Source organism: Sparus aurata, chromosome 18 (genome assembly GCF_900880675.1).
Source record: "Sparus aurata chromosome 18, fSpaAur1.1, whole genome shotgun sequence".
Classification (NCBI taxonomy): domain Eukaryota; kingdom Metazoa; phylum Chordata; class Actinopteri; order Spariformes; family Sparidae; genus Sparus; species Sparus aurata.
The window spans coordinates 17,122,632-17,136,009 of NC_044204.1; the positions used below are offsets into that span (position 1 = coordinate 17,122,632).

General features: G+C 41.2%; 1 protein-coding gene across 1 annotated transcript in view; it reads left to right on the forward strand.

The window, feature by feature from the left end:
* Positions 1-4,691: 4,691 nt before the first annotated feature.
* Positions 4,692-13,378, forward strand: part of gpc4 (glypican 4) — a 37,390-nt gene continuing 28,703 nt past the window's right edge. Inside the window, exon 1 of the mRNA XM_030396788.1 lies at positions 4,692-5,586. Coding sequence (XP_030252648.1) covers positions 5,430-5,586 — 157 coding nt within the window. The 5' untranslated portion in view covers positions 4,692-5,429. The remainder of the gene's footprint in view (positions 5,587-13,378) is intronic.

Here is a 13,378-nt window from a genome sequence, read left to right on the forward strand (position 1 = left end):
GCTATGTCTCCTGCTCTCTCCTTGCACATATAATCCACAGTTAATTGGGAAAGGTCAGGTCGTGACTCTCCTCCCATTTAGTTTCTGTTCCACTAGTTTTCATTTCCCACTGTTTTTGCATAGTTTTCTCAGTTCCTCTTGTTGCTTTAATTCTCTGAAGGGTTTCTGTCCAAATTCTCTGATAACAGCACAGAGGATTCTGAGCACCCCATAATTTAAACCAAAGATAAAACAATTATTTCAACTACAGTTCCCATGAGTCTTAGACATAGGCATGATATCAAAACCTCAAGACAGGATTAAGAATGGGGACATTGTGCAATTGTAGTAAGTCAACATCAAGAAGTACTAACTTTAAAATTAACTTTAAAACGTTTTTTAAGTTGTTTAATGTGAACAAAATGTAGAAAAAGGTCCTAGCATCCACTGGAACGGCACACTGCATCGTTGTTTGAGTGTCAGATAGTTTTATATTAGAAAATAGACAGCAAACAGTGCTGACAGGACAGAAAGTGATGCTAATAGCTTAAAAGCAAGCTTTGGCTCTCTGACGAACACACCCTGGGGTGGTTGAAAGTCATCCTGGTTAAAGGGGGAAGTCATTAACTGATATTTATTGGATGACGTTGGTTTAGGGCCGTCACTAAATGAGATTTTCACTACAGAATTACCTAGAGAATTCATGATAATGATATTATTGATATCTAGGCCTATAATGACTTTGCTTAGGCGTTTCTTCTCTTTTTTTGACCCAGAATACTTGTGTATGGGGAAAAAGACACAGACAAAGACCAAAACTATTAGGCCTACAGTTCATTTTTCATATTATCATATTATTATCCACCACCTGCTATGAAAAAGCAAGAAGTGAAAGAAAAAGAAGATCAAAATTTAATTCATTACTATCACGGTTATCCTCAATAACAGTACCACACACCCTTGTGTAGGTTTTTGAGAAAAGTGGTTAAACCAAAACACAAGATAAACTTGTGAAACACTGGAAAGTAATATATGTATGTATTTAAGGTGGAATTTTCCTTTAAGAGCAAGGGGAAAGCTAAAGTAAATGGATGACATGCTGCAGAGGTTATGAGCAGGACACACAATGTTACAAGTCTGTATGTTACTTTATGTGCTTTTCACCCTCTGATCCACTTCAAAGGCCTTCATGAATCATATAATTTATGTTTCTCCGGACCGTGCGGGCAGTTCTCTGAGTCCTCAGAATAGCATGTGAATCATGTGTGTTTTTCTTTGAATCTGTATTTCTCACTCCCAGAAGATGACGAACCACTCTACGCATACGATCTCCGCCCTGGCCCCTCTCTGCGGGGGTTTCTCCAGTTTGAATCCCATTAACTGTACCCCTGGAGCCACCTTAACCAGGTAATAGACACTCTGTTACACAATGAAACAAGCTTCATTAGTCCTAATTGTTTGTGTTTTGTCACCATTTTTAAAAGCCTGTCTACTTTCTTAACAGGGCCCATCACTCACAGCCCCACACATCACAAGCCTGTCACTGCAAACACACTTCAAACTCCTGTTTCTGTGTCCCGGAGCTCTGCCGTAACTTTTCTCACCCACGCACCCTCTGCTCCCCATATCCAGATAAAAACAGCATTGTCATCCAGCTGTGCTTTTCTCTCCTGCACTGGATTGCAGCTTTTAAGATGGAAAAGAGAGGCTGATTATTGGGAGATGAGCAAACGGTGCCTGCAGAGAGAGCAGCAACTCACCCAGGACGGGGGGAGATTGGGGGGGGGGGGGTTATACTCTGAATGCTAATGCGAGGCTAGAGAAAGGGCAAACAGGCCTATTGAGATGCAGAGTTCAGATGTTTTCTTAGGGTAATATTGGGGCAATGTTGAAACAGCACGCATTATGAGAGTGAAAGGTCAATTTGATGTTAGTCAGCAGGAACAGTGAGAATAGCTGACTATCAGGAATTGTTGCATTTTCTGCCTGGGTGATTGACTCCCTATGAATATGTATTTCATGGCCGCACAAAGATGTTTGGGCTTGGGTACCTTTCACAAGCCTGAGGGGTCGTCAAATGGTGCGTATGGATTAAAATAACAATATAATTCAGGTGCTTGAGTGTGTATGGGCTCCCCAGTCCAGTCCAATTTTTACCAAGCTGGATGGTGAAATTCCTCTGCCGGAGAGAAAAGCCAGGGACATGTCATGTCGTTCAAAGCTCATTCATGTCTAATTACCATGGCACTGGACCATTTTCTTACCTTTTGTTGGCCTATTGAGAGGAGTGCCGGGCCCACGCTCTCCCATGCACACAGCTCCAGCATCCTCCTCCTGCTCCTCAGCAACCCCTGGCTTCCCCTGCAGCAGCCGCAGTCACACAGAATGAATGGAGCAGCCTGAGGAATGTGGACACAAAAGGAGGAATGTCATTTTGCTGAGTGCTACACCCCCCCCCCCCCCCCCCCCCCACCCCCCCCCTCCCCCCATCCCAAACCAATGGACATGTGCACACACACAACACACACACACACAGAAGCACCCCACAAGTCCAGGCATGTTTAAACGCAGGGGGTAAAAAGTCTTATTATGACTTCTTTTTTTAATGAAGGGATTTGTCTACATGACTGAGTGCAATTCTATATCCCACATTTGAGACTTTGTCAGGAAGAAATGTCTAAATCTCTGCATTTTCCGATTAAGAATGAAGAGTGGACAATGTGGGATTTCAAAGATGATTTCACGGTTAACTTTTTCCATTTCATTGATTTAACTGATCTGTTGATACGTCTTATCAGTAAAAAAAAAACAATCTTAAACTGCTTTTTTCTAGTGTTACAAGAAGACACAAGTTGCGAGGAGGGCAAAGGTCAGAGGCAGGAAGTAGCATGGTGGCAGATAGAACAAACTGCTTACAAAAGAAAACACTGATGCAAAAATATGAGTGAAAAGGATAAGATGCATTCTTAGCGAGATAAGGATGTCGTGGATTTTAAGTATCTGTTCAACAGATGACATTTTTGAATTGTTGATATCAAGCATTTCTAAATGGGAGGAACAATGAGCACTCACATTTCAGGACACATGCAGACAATTTCAGACATGTTTTGAAAATGAAGTAGTTGTTTTGTGATGAAGGGACATTTTTCCTTGATTTTGGTGTTTATCCCTACAGCATGTGTGCAGCACTGTTTTTCCTTATTATTTCAGATACACACCACAACAGCAGCAGGGTCACCATGGTTAATGTGTCAGAAAACAAATGTGTTTCCCTTGATGATCTGCATGTTCAGCGGGTTTAAAGAAAACATAAGCTCATTTTCAGGTTCATCATTTTATTTTGGGCTACTGCTAGAATAGGTTCAAAAGGCTTTAATGCTCAAAAAACACATCAGTTTTCTCATACTGTCCAGTGCTGCAGCTCTGTATTCCCCCTCCTTTGGAAATGCTCTGTTTTAGCTCCTGTCTCTTTAAGGACCCCCCCTCCCGGATACCCAGTCTGCTCTGATTGGTCAGCTCAAACACGCCTGACCCAGCACCTCTAACAACAACAGAGTTGCTGTGTGGAATCAACTCTCCCATGACAAACTGTGACTCCATGGTATAGTGTGATGTCACAAAGTCACGAAATAAGAGACGAGACAACTGATGAGGCATTTCAAGACCAGTGTTTTCTGTGGGAGAGAGGAACTTCTGTTGGTGTGTACTTGTTAACTTTCAAGATATATTACGTTCACAAGAACGTAAATAAAAAATAAACTCTTTAATTTACAAACTATACATAATAGACCTCCTTTAAAGGTTATTTTCCCATCTTCAGTAATCTTAAACTTTTTTTTCAGACAATTTCCCAAATCTGCCGGTATTTTCTCTCACCACCGTCCACTTGTGCAGCTCCACGGCACTTCCAGCAGACTGTTTACTGTAGTTTACACCAGCGGCTGCGCTATATTATGACAGGCAGCTACATACGAAACCAAGACTGCCCCTATTGCTAACAGCACACAGCCTGTCCTGTGTTTGTGTAAGGAACAAGCCTGTAATTTTGACTCTATGGTTACTGTGACAGCAGGCAGCTTTTAATCCAAGGCTTTAAACAAACTAAGACATATTGGATTATAAAGACCGAGCTGGAATAACACATTCAGAGAAAATAGGTCCTCAATGAAATGTGCTTTCCTGTTGTGTAAATTGCAGTCATGTAGTATAAAAGTATTTGGTAAAGACACGTAAACAATGCCAGGACACACTGACTCGTAATTTATTTCTACATTTCTCATCGTGGACAACCTTCAATTACATAATCAAGCTGTTTTCGACATGAGGGTTTGGGACTCCTTATAGTCGTCACGGTGTTTCCAACTGGCTCACAGCAAAACACTTCTATCGTCGCTAATTATTTCACTTATTTCATGTTAGGATGGTGCGAGAAGTCTGCTTGGTTCAAAGGAATCTTATCTGTGCTGTTATCTCCACACTGACTGTGAGGACAGATAAGAGGGTCCTCTCAAACCCAGGTCACAGGGGGGTCTGCGGTGAAGAAGATTTGTGATTCTGAGGACTTTTCAGTCATCTGATGTTTATTCTTCCATATGTCATGTGGGCCAGTAATAAGTCACAGTGTGGCTCCACCCTCAGCTCCAGTCCTGATTTTCAACACCGGTTACCACAAGTCTAGACATTACAGAGGGACCGGGAGAGCAGAGTCTGAAGTCCCTGCTCCGCGCTCCAGCCCTGGTGTTCCTGATCTCCAGGTCTTTGTCCCCGGAACTTGCACTCGCTGCTGGCTGTCCACTAGGGTTTTCTGCTCGCATCTGGATCCCAGTACGACCAGCATAACGTTACAGCCCCAGTGTCCTCTCCTACAGAAACCCACGGGCCTCCGCAAGTTTTGGAAAGAAAGCAAAGAAAAAGAAGAAAGACGTGAAACACCTTCCCGGCTACCTTCCACCGCGTACTCTCCTGTCGTGATTTACAATTTCGTCGAAGCTTGTGAAGCAGTCGTGTGATTCTGAGATTCTTGCCTGCAGTTTTTTTTAAAGAAAAGACAAGAAAAGAAAAGAAAAGAAAAAAAGTTTTTTTTTTTTTTTTTTTTTTAGTGTTTAACTGTTTTATCGTTTCGCCTTCGCGTTTTTGTCGATTGAGTCTGGAACTCGACATTTATCGCACACAGTCAGAGTTAAGACGGGCGGCGTTTGAGCGTTTTTTAGGCTGTTTTCGGTGTTTTTTGTTCCTCCCTCAGTAGTTTCATAGGTGGCCCGAGAACTGCTGTGAATGAAGTATCTGTTGAGCTGAAGAAACCAGCGCGTCTCCATGAGGAAACTCAACGTAGGAGTCGCTCAAACTTTGTCCTAGCTTACACTCACCTGAGCCGACAAATATCTGCTCTTTTTTTTTTTTTTTTGATTTTTTTTGTGCTGGTAGTTAATTGTTTTTGTAAGTGACACAAAATGAAGACGCTGTTGGTGCTGTTTGTGGTTTGCACGCTGGTTGTGTTGTCGGTGTCTGGGACCGCGGAGCAAAAGTTGAAAAACTGCAACGACGTTCGCGCGGCTTACAGCTCCAAAGGCTTCAACGTGAACGATGTCCCCAACAAAGGAGTCAATGGTGAGTGATTTATAATTCTGCTTTTAGGCTTGTTTTAACTTTAACTACAGTAGTCCAGAGCAGCGGTTCTCAAAGTGGGGGCTGAGGCCCCCCGCGGGTCTTGTTGGGGTCTCCCGGTGGTCCTGAATCTAATGAGAACTTTTCAAGCTAGCAGCGTTAGCATGAAGTCTGACTGGTTAAAGGTCAGCTAACCTACTCTCAGGTCTGTTATCTCCTCCAACAGAGACGACCAGCTCCTCTCACTCATAACTCACTTTGAAACATTTTCCAGATGCTTTTCTTGAGGTCAAAATCTTCTCAAATGTAATAAAGTTCTGGAGTCGCTGACATGAAAAAGCACAGAAGACCAGACAACAAACAGTAAAACTGTCACGTTTTGTAAATGGACATTTTTGTGCTTCTGGCAAAGTCCATGTTGAAACATGGTTAATCATACAGACATTGTGCCTCTTCGTGTGTTAAAAGTAACAGTACACTGTTAGGTTTTGGAGGAAAAAGCAGTCGTGAAACATTTGGGGAGGAATTCTTCAGACAAATGTGCGACTGGAAAGCCTGCACTGCTCCACAGGGTAAATACAGTCCTCATTTAGGAAATACTTGCAGGTGATTCATAACAATAAAGAGCTATAATCAACACACAAGCTCTGCTCCCCACTGAAAGAAGCCAGGCCTGTGTTTATATCCAGGCTTCCTTAATAGAGACTCCTATGGCTGTCGAATGCAGGCAGCCTGCAGTGATTTAGTAAACACTGCTGTGTGTCTTGTGAACAAGACGTGTGGACGTTTTTCTCCCCTCTGGTTTAGTCTGATTTTTGTGGTTTTCACATTTTCTGTAAAGGCACATGTTGTATGTCTATCTCAAGTCTAAACTGGAGTCAGGATGTAATCCAACAATGAAGACAGCTGGGGCAATAATTGGGAGCTGCTATGTTAATAGTCAGTTGGAGGTGAGAAGGCAAATCAATTAAGCTAATCATGAGTTAAACCCAAGTGATGGAAACTTATGTAGGGGTGGGTACGGGGCTTCTACAGTGGGGGCTTGATGGGAGCAGAGGGTGGGAGTGTTGGGGTTTGAAATTCCACTGTGCCCTGCATACTTTAAATCCCTCCCTTCTCTCATTTCCTTTTCATTTTATGGTGGTTAAAATGAATATGCACACATATATTTAAACCCCTTCCCACTTCAGCCCGGTGTGGTCACCAGTTTTGCCGTGGCTTTAGCGTGACGTTCTTGTTTTAGAAATTATACAAGTAGGTCATCCAGGCATGGCCACTGTCATGTAAGGGTCTGGTTTCCCTCCCTTTTTAAAGTCATTTCCCAAAGTGTACTTATTTCAGTGGACTTGTTGATTAGGATAATTCGCTTCTGTCCTTTTAACCAAATGTCTTTTTTTTTATGTTTGCGACTTGTTCACAGCATTATCTCATCTGACAAGGGTGACCAATTTGTATGTGTCCTCTTTATTGTCCTGATGTCCTTTTATGAGTTTACTTTGCATATTAAGAGGATGCTCAGACTGTCTTTTTCTCTTGAGGCCATGTCAGCTCATTAGAATTTGAGTTGTGCATAACTGTTAAAAGAGGCAGAGAATGTATTTTTGCCCTGCATTTCACACAAGTCCATAGGCCCTTTTTGTTTTCTGCCTGTATGTCTTTGTGATGCTAAATGTCATTGAGAGTACCCCAACATGTCTGCATTGGTCAGATTTAATTGTCTTGCATCTCTGGGTTTTGAAAGAAGGATCTGAATGAAGGCAGTTTTATTGTGCTGGTTTGTGTGCTACACACACGTGCCTTTTCCTTACAATAGATTCCCGGTGTATGTCTGGGCCTTTTGGAAGGGCCAACCTCAATGAGCAGCTCTTTGTCATTGAAAGAGACTGAGATAATTGATCCATAGAAAACAACAAGGTCTACTGTCATTAAAGAGGTTTGGGGTGGGGGGTCTCTAGACGGCAAAGAGCAGATACATAATCCCCCATGCTCTTGAAATGTTTCATGTTGCTGGGCAGAAATGGCTCCAGATGTGCAGTTTGAGCGTTTTTTTCATTAAAAACTTAAACATTAAGTTCACACAAAAGTGATAATGATCGCCCTATCTGCTCATGCCCTTTCGCCGATGGAAAGTTGGAAGAAGTTCCGTAACCCCCCCCCCCCCCCCCCCCCCCCCCCCCAAATTTCTGGAACTGAGTGGACAAACAACTTTACAGCATTCTCCTAAACAACCACAATAAATAGGTACAACCAAAAAGATTTTTCCGGTGTAATCCACGCCTCTGAGGATCCCACATTGATTCAAAAAGACATTATTTACAACGTTTTAAAATGAAACTGTTAGTGTGCATCCTGTCTGAAGTGGAGTGCACAAGCTCAATCCAGCGTCTGGGATCTAAGTAACATCTACGCAAATCAATTTTGAATCTCAGTGCTTCTGGATACTTTGATTATGCCAGACAAGCTGTATGGAGCCATATATATTTTTTTGCTATTTCTTTAAGTTCTAAAACGAGGCCCCATCTACTTCAGTTTTTAAGGAGAATGCTGAAATGCTGTTTTGCTGTAGAGCTCCAGAAATATTTGGTGGACTACAAAATGTAGCCTAACTTTCCATTGTTATAAGGGTGAGTTGATAATGATAGAATTTTTATCTTTGTGTTAACTGTTAATTCTTTCCTTATCATAACAGTCTGTGTTTCAATTCAGCTGGGTGTGCAATTGCTAAAGGTTTAGAGCTTTAATTACTTGCATATGTAAATCATAATCTTAGTTTCAGCCATTAACAATTAAACAAGCAGGTCATTGGAAACGTTAGTTTCATTTTCAACATCTGCAGAAGTTGAAATGGCCATTATCTGATTCAAAGGTTCCAGTAAAATAATTTAGTTCCACATCATACTCGTGGTTGTGATCAGAATATTTCTCCCAAAAATAATGGACTTGACTTCAACCATAACTGTGCAGTTATGCTACAGAGAAGAAATACTTTGAAAATTATACAGTATCGTTGCCAGTTGTCACAGAAGTCATTCTTAAACTGTGTGCCTCCTTTGATACATGCATCATCAATCACATTGCTGGAATATGACTCTTATTGGAGACACGGGATTTGAAACTTGCCTTTTATAACCACAAACATCTTGTGTTGTTGTTGTTGGCGGCAGAGAGATAAAGATGTTTTTTAGCATTCAAATTACCGACAGGCCCAGCTTAAGCCTGACTTGAGATTCAATAAAGATGTTTTAGTGTAAAACTTAATGGAAACCCTGATTGCTTCTGCATAGACAGAATTAAGAGATGCAGAGCAACAGCAGGCTCAGTTGGTAAATTCCTTGTTGATCCCATGGTATCAGTCTTTAACCACTCACGTGGAAGTGGTTCAAGACCTCATTCCCAAGTTTCTTGTCTGCTGGAAGAAGATATGTTTAGGGCTTGTGGTTAAAATACCTCACTTAACTGGGAAAATAAATGACGCCCTAATGATGACAGATAAATAATGTCAGTAATCATACCGAGAGTAAATGGTGGTTTAACTGTCAGAATCTACTAATAGTATGGGGGTGTTTGTTTTCCTTAACACTTGTATTTGATAGTGTGATCGATGTTAAAGATATCTGCTAAGTGCTGTTGCATGGTTGTAACATGGACCAGCTCTTAAAGCTCAGCCTGAAAGCAGAGCAGTTAACACTGACCAGATTGGCATCTGCCATGTCCAAGGCTACTCATCAACGCAGGGCTTGACGCTACGCGGCCTTTTTTTTCAGCTCTTCAAGCTAAATCTGTTTTGGTTTACTCTGGCAGTCAGGCTTGATGTCATGCTTCAGGTATGGGACAATAGGAGAGATCAAAGAGAAGAGGGTCATTTTCCCTCCCTTCAGCACGAGGAGCATCTCCTGCTCATAATCAGTTCATTTCATTATGACTGAAACTCAAAGCGTGCATGACCTCAGCACATTGGCCTCTCAGTATGCATGAGACATTATGCAGTCTCACATTGTGAGTGCTCCTTCCCTCTTAGCTGGTGGCTGTTCACCCTGCATCATTTCGGTTTGGGAAATAACAGGTTGTGTTATTGCTGTGACATTTAGCAGATAAGATAAGAGTAGGGAACTGGGACACACTCGGTCTGCTGGAGTTTTTATAGCTCAAAGACCAATATTTGAATGGCTCTGCTCTGCAGAACTGTGGCCTGGCAATTTAACACCTCTAATAATTAACTAATAAACTACCTGCCAAGTGTATACTGACATCTCAAGGTCAGACCCATAAAACTCCAACGGCCCTTTTCGTTTTATGTGAAACACTTTGCAAGTCTTATCATCAAGAATCACTTCATTGTTTTTAAGCTATGAAGTTTAATGTACAGCTATTTTAAAAATTAGTTGTAGAAAATATTTAGTGCATTACTTCTGTGATTATTCACCCTGATCAATGTTTTAAACACCCCAGTCCTTCCTGCTCCTACATTCTGTTCAGGAATCAGGAGTCAGGAGTCTAAAAGGTACTGCTAACATACAGATGCAACAGGGTTTCTGTTGTAGCTGATATTGAATCTCAAATAAATTTTAAAGTGACTTATTTCCAAGAAAACCTTGAGGTTTTAAGATATTGCTCATGGATAATGGAAGGTCTATGTGTAGTCACATGAATTCAAGATGTTGAGGTTGGTCTTTGCTAACAGGCCGATTTATTTATAGTTTTTCTTGAGGGCATATTATGTATTGCAAAAGGTCAAACAAATAAAAGATGGTGTTTTTAGAGTTGTTGTTTTTTTTTTATAAAAACAAACAAGGCAGCCTTTTTCATCTAGCCATCTATCTTACAGTGTACATTCAACTCACATGACAGATTAAAATTAATACATGTAGGAACACATTCATTTATATTCCAAGACCAACAATCATAACTGTGGGCTACATCTATCAACAGATGCAATGCCTTGCAATCCTCCTTTGTCCTCTCTTGTTTTCTCTTAATTAGTACATGAAAGAAGAACAACATTTTGAGCCCAAACTGGTTTTTCATCAGGTAGAGAAGGATCAAACAGATTCAGGTGTGCCATTTTAGAAACAGTATGTAACCACACCTATGGGTGAGACTAAAACAACGGTAAATTCACACATGCAGGCCTGACTGATGGTAGTAATAAGTAATTACTCACAGTGCAGCAAAACTTCCCTTAAGATTAGGCTTGTTACATATGAAAAGTCATTTAAAATCATCACAGTAGTAGCAAATGGATCAGTCTTGAATCAGTCAGTACATTTTCATGCACAGCTTAGTTGGATTACAGCCATGGTGGACTATGCTACTCAATCAGACAACTGCAATTGTCAAAGTATACATGCTAGTGTGAAAATCTTATTATTGGCTGAAGCATGTCATACCCCGGTACGATAGGTGGTGCTGTACCCATTTCAACTAGTGGTAATGGAGCCAACTCCGGCTGACCTCTTTACGTCACCAGCTACTGTTGTCACGATACCAAAGTTATGACTTCGGTACAATACCTGCCTAAAATATCTCAATACCAATACTAAAACGATACCACGGCGGAATACTAAATATCATCAAAAGTAATGGTATTAGTATTCAGCATAAACAATAAGGAACAAAAATGACATTTACTGTAAATCTGGCAATTCATAAAATAAGATAATACTTTATTCGTCCCACAAAGGGGAAATTTGCAATTTGAATTTCATGTTGATAAGTTCAAACCCTGGATTATTAGCCTGCAAACTACATTAGTGCACTAAAGTACAACACAAATGACCCAGACCTGGTGGAGGTCTGTGCTCTAATCAGACCATTTTCTAATAATATGAACTACAATATATATTATAAATTATTGACAAAAATGTACATGCTGTACATGATTATATTACTAGTACTGATTGACTTAAAATAGATAATTTAAAAAGTGTTGTTGTTGATCAACACTTATAAACATACTTGTGAACACCAGCACATGTTATGGTAAAGTTCATGTTACCAGTGTGAACGTTTAGTTGCATACAGAGATGTGTGGAACCACATCGGACTGTTAAATAGTTAGCTTTACCCCTGATTGCCTCGTGCAACTCTGATGGTGAATAAAGTTTGCTTGTCACAAAAAAAAACTCGCTCGATTTACATCCAGGGGATATTTACGTTATCTATCGCTATCCTGCAGCTCTTTGAACAAGTTTGCATGTCTGTCAGCTACATGTTTCGCTGAGTTGGACGTGTTGGCTCCCTTGGTCATTACGGATTTAAAGAATCGTTTACAGACGGGCTTTGTGGTGTCCGTGGGCTTGCCCTTACTGACGGCAACGTAAGTGAAATATTTCCATATTCGCTCCATGCGTCTGCTTTTTCAACAAGCCTAGGGCGGTTGGCAGGAGCACTCATGCCACTCTCAGCCATGTCTGTCTCGCTTTGCTCTGTCTGTCTGTCACCTTGAAACCACGCCCACTCTGGCTGCAGGCAGTGAGGAAGCAGAGAGAATCTGCACACACAGAAACGCTGCCCCGCTGTCACACAAAGTTCATAAAGTACCGATACTAATAAAACGTGAAAAGTATTGTTTTTAACAGCTGGGTACTGTGGTACCTTTTTAGTATTGGTTTAACGTGCAACACTATCACCAGCAACAACAAACTCTGGCAGTCGAGAAAGATGGTGTACGAAGAGCAAGACGACGCTACATCTTTGTACATTTCGTATATGGTGTACATGATAATTACACAAACTAGATGCACGATGGCGCTCTTGTTTGCGATTATTTCGGAGGAAAGACGCCGCCATCCTTCCACTTCCGGCTCACGGCCCTGCGAAAAAAATCTCGAGCCTGCGCAGAACGCAAAATCCGAATCCAATCTGAACGTATACATGCAGGAGTAATGCGCCTATCAATCGAATAATCTAGGTGTTTTAATCCGACTGTGAGAAATCCGATCCAATTTTAGTCAGACTAAAGTGTATACCTGCATCTTAAAAATCTGATCATAGTTGGACTAACCCAGTAATTCAGGTTTTCTCGAGTGTCATGTAAACGCACTGAGTGGTACAAGATGAGCTATCCTTGTTTTATACAGTGGTTTTAGATGTGTACTGTTAATGCTTCACACAAAGTCATGGTGAAATCTGGACTAAATAAAAAGTCCATCTGAGCACATCATCATTTTGTCCCATGAGGAATAAGTTACACAAACATTAATATCAATGGTTGATTGCAAAGAAAATGTGTGTGTGTTGAGATTGAATAAACACCCTGCAGTAAGGCCAAGTCATGAACAGTAATCTCTGATAACATTCCAGAGCGATGGGATAGACTGTTGTAGCTTCTTAGTCTCAAAGCACTTCTCCTCACATGCCTTATATGCCTCTTGTGTCAGCAGGTGTTGAAATTAAAATAAAAGCTTTTTTGTGTTTTGACATGCCAAATATATCAGTAGAATCTAAAATGGGAAAACACAATAATCCCAGCCTTCATCGTTGACCTGCGCTTTTGTTTTGCCTGCATCAGGTTACAAGAGGATGTAAGGGTCAGGGCTCCTGGACAGTACTGCACAGAATATTTTTTACTTTAAGGGCAGTATAAGTGTATGATTGATGCTGATCAATAAGTACTTTGTAAGCATTTGGTCAGAGTTTGCTTGCTGATCAGTTAAAAGCAGTGACAATGTGATGGTTCCTGTTGCTCTCTGCCCTATATATGTGACATCCCTGCCCTAACTGTTTGGCAAGCCTTCAGGATAATTGAGTTTAGGTATCATGAGGCTGAGGTCTTGTGAACCCAGGGGGAGCCTGG